This window comes from Montipora capricornis, chromosome 5, assembly GCF_036669925.1.
Source record: "Montipora capricornis isolate CH-2021 chromosome 5, ASM3666992v2, whole genome shotgun sequence".
NCBI lineage: Eukaryota > Metazoa > Cnidaria > Anthozoa > Scleractinia > Acroporidae > Montipora > Montipora capricornis.
Genome location: NC_090887.1, coordinates 4899894 through 4902393, shown reverse-complemented (window position 1 = coordinate 4902393; position 2500 = coordinate 4899894). Strand labels below are relative to the sequence as shown.

Sequence of the window (2500 nt, the reverse complement as noted above, 5' to 3'; positions counted from 1 at the left end):
GAACTAGAAATACATATTAATTAATTAACCAGCTAAGTAGAATGTTCGAGTGGCAGGATATTCTACAGTTTAAGCAGGGTCTGAACAATCGATGGACATCGATGATCGGGAAATCAATCGGTGGCCATCGATTACTGTTAATTAATTGGCATCGATTGGCATCGGCCGATCGATGACCAATCGATAATCACACAGACGTAGAGGCGAAGTGTCATCGATTGGCGTTCCTATTGGAAATCGATGAACTTATTTAATTGATTGATTCTCATCGATTATCGATGGCATTGATAATCGATGACGATCGATAATCACAAAAAATTGCGCCATCAATATTTTAAGCACTCTGCTTTTCATACATACCTTCAAAAATACTACACAACCTTTGAAGACCTTTTTTTGTAAGCGAATCGCTCACAAATGCTATATCTCTTCCTTTAAGTCCAAACACGTGTATATAGCTGTTAGCGATTTTGGCGACCGAAAAAAAAAAATCACTTGCAACCTGACACTTCCAGTTCCCACCCCACCCTGGCAAAGGTCAAATTCCCCACCCCGGGAAGGCCTTATCCGTCAAATTCCCCACTTCCCGCCCGGGCACAGAAAATAGTCAAATGCCCGGGGTTTGATTTGATCGGCGCATAAATAAGTGTCTTGTCTCTCGCTCTATTTCTCTAAGCTTTACGGTGTTCTTTATTGAATTTTTCTTTTCTTCTCCTTCCTCGGCTTCCCTCGGAGCTTTCTTCGCTTAAATTTGTTTCATGCGTCTTCTGTATCAGTTCTTCAGGTTTCTTGTTTTGGAACAAAGTGATAACATTGTTAAAATCACTTATCGGTAACTACAATCGACAACACAATGACACTTTTACCAAGAAAAGTATACTTTATTATTTCAGTCGCTAGTGAATCTGATTGGTCGATTACAATAAGAAATTGAAAGAAAGAAAAGGAAATGAACTAAGGAATGTGCCGCTTTATTTATTCTAATAGTGCTCGAACAAGTTGAAAATGGAACTAGAATAAACACTCTACAGAAATAAACACTGAGCGGCAAAAAATCAACTCACATTAATTTTAGGAAAAACATCTCACTGCACGCTGTAAAATTTCAAGACCTAAGCTATAAAGATCATCTAGACATGCGCACCAGTTTGGGTGCACTCGGCCCAACTTTCTCTACTCCTCGTCAGAGTCGGGAGAGTCATATGGGTCTTCTTCGTAAGTTCTCAAGACACAAGAGCAAGTCGTAACATCTTCCTTATCCTAAAAATAAATAACAAACACTTTCCCCTCTTACAGTGCTCTTCCTTAATTCGAGCGTCCCAGTTTGTGACCTACATGTATTAGTAAGTAGATGAGAGCAAGTTTCAATCGAGTGTTGTAAAACCAAAACCAAAGTAATTACTTTGGCCAATCAAAAAGAACGGATACAATCCAGTAAACCAATCAAAACTCGAAGTAGTTACACGTAGCCGACACAAAGCGCGGGAAAATGTGCACGCGCGAGCTACGATTGGTTTTGGTTTCACTTCTGATTGGTTGAAAAAGTGGCGCGAGAACTTTAAACCAATCACTGAGTGAAGTAATGCAAAACCAATAAATTTACTTATAGAACAACTCCAAGTTACAGTTCAACTTCACCATCACTCTAGTTTAACGTTCCTGTATTTTCTGATTCTGTTCGGTCTCTCTTGGCTTCCGATGCCATTTTGAGTCATAAAGCAAGCGCTTGGTAACCGGATTCATAGAGTTAGTGTAAACAGCTGTGCATCCGAGAATGGTTTTAATGTAAACATGCACTAATCTGAATCCCCCAAATTTGATGAATGATTCGGAAACATTTACAAATTCAGAAACTTTTCCCTTAGTGTAAACGTAGTCTTATTAAAGCAGCATCTAGGAGCAGAGCGCTGAACCATGTCCAGTTGATAGTTATCTTTCTGCATCGATAAGGATACCGTGCAAAAGGCAAAAGTGTCAGTCTTTACTACAAACCTTTTTTGCTAGCTGCTGGGAGAGATCTTTGAGCTTGGAAGCGGTGATATCCGAAGAGCGACGCTTCTGTAGGTTATCACCCTACAACAGTGAGGGACAGATGTGAGAGAAATTACAGATTGATCTGTTAAACTGAAATTAAGTTGTGCACAAAGTCAACCTTGCAAGCACGACTTTAACTGAATTACAGGACTAGAATTCTTGACCAGTTAAGATAAGTGAGAAAGAGAACTACATGGGCAGTTGATCAAAATATTGATTGTTCCCGAACGTTTGACGCATTTGTTTGATCGATGCTCAGTCCAATCAGCGAACTTAGGTCTTGCATGAGGATTATGCTCGCCACCATTTGGGACCGTCTACAACAAAAAGACATATCTAGCATTAAGACACCTTTATCACCGATGATCTGAATTGTGTACACACTGTCAGTTTCGTCCAACTTACCGAAAGCCATTGATTCTGTTTGGCTTCCTCAGCGCTCGGACGTTTCCTGCGAGATTTAAGT

At 40.0% G+C, this 2500-nt stretch overlaps 1 protein-coding gene across 1 annotated transcript in view; it reads right to left on the bottom strand.

Annotated features, from left to right (window-relative positions):
- Positions 1-860: 860 nt before the first annotated feature.
- LOC138049191 (death-associated protein kinase 2-like) overlaps positions 861-2500 on the bottom strand; it is a 13451-nt gene continuing 11811 nt past the window's right edge. Inside the window, exons 8-10 of the mRNA XM_068895366.1 lie at positions 2440-2485; positions 1993-2073; positions 861-1260 (exon numbers count right to left, since the gene is read on the bottom strand). Coding sequence (XP_068751467.1) covers positions 1174-1260; positions 1993-2073; positions 2440-2485 — 214 coding nt within the window. The 3' untranslated portion in view covers positions 861-1173. The remainder of the gene's footprint in view (positions 1261-1992; positions 2074-2439; positions 2486-2500) is intronic.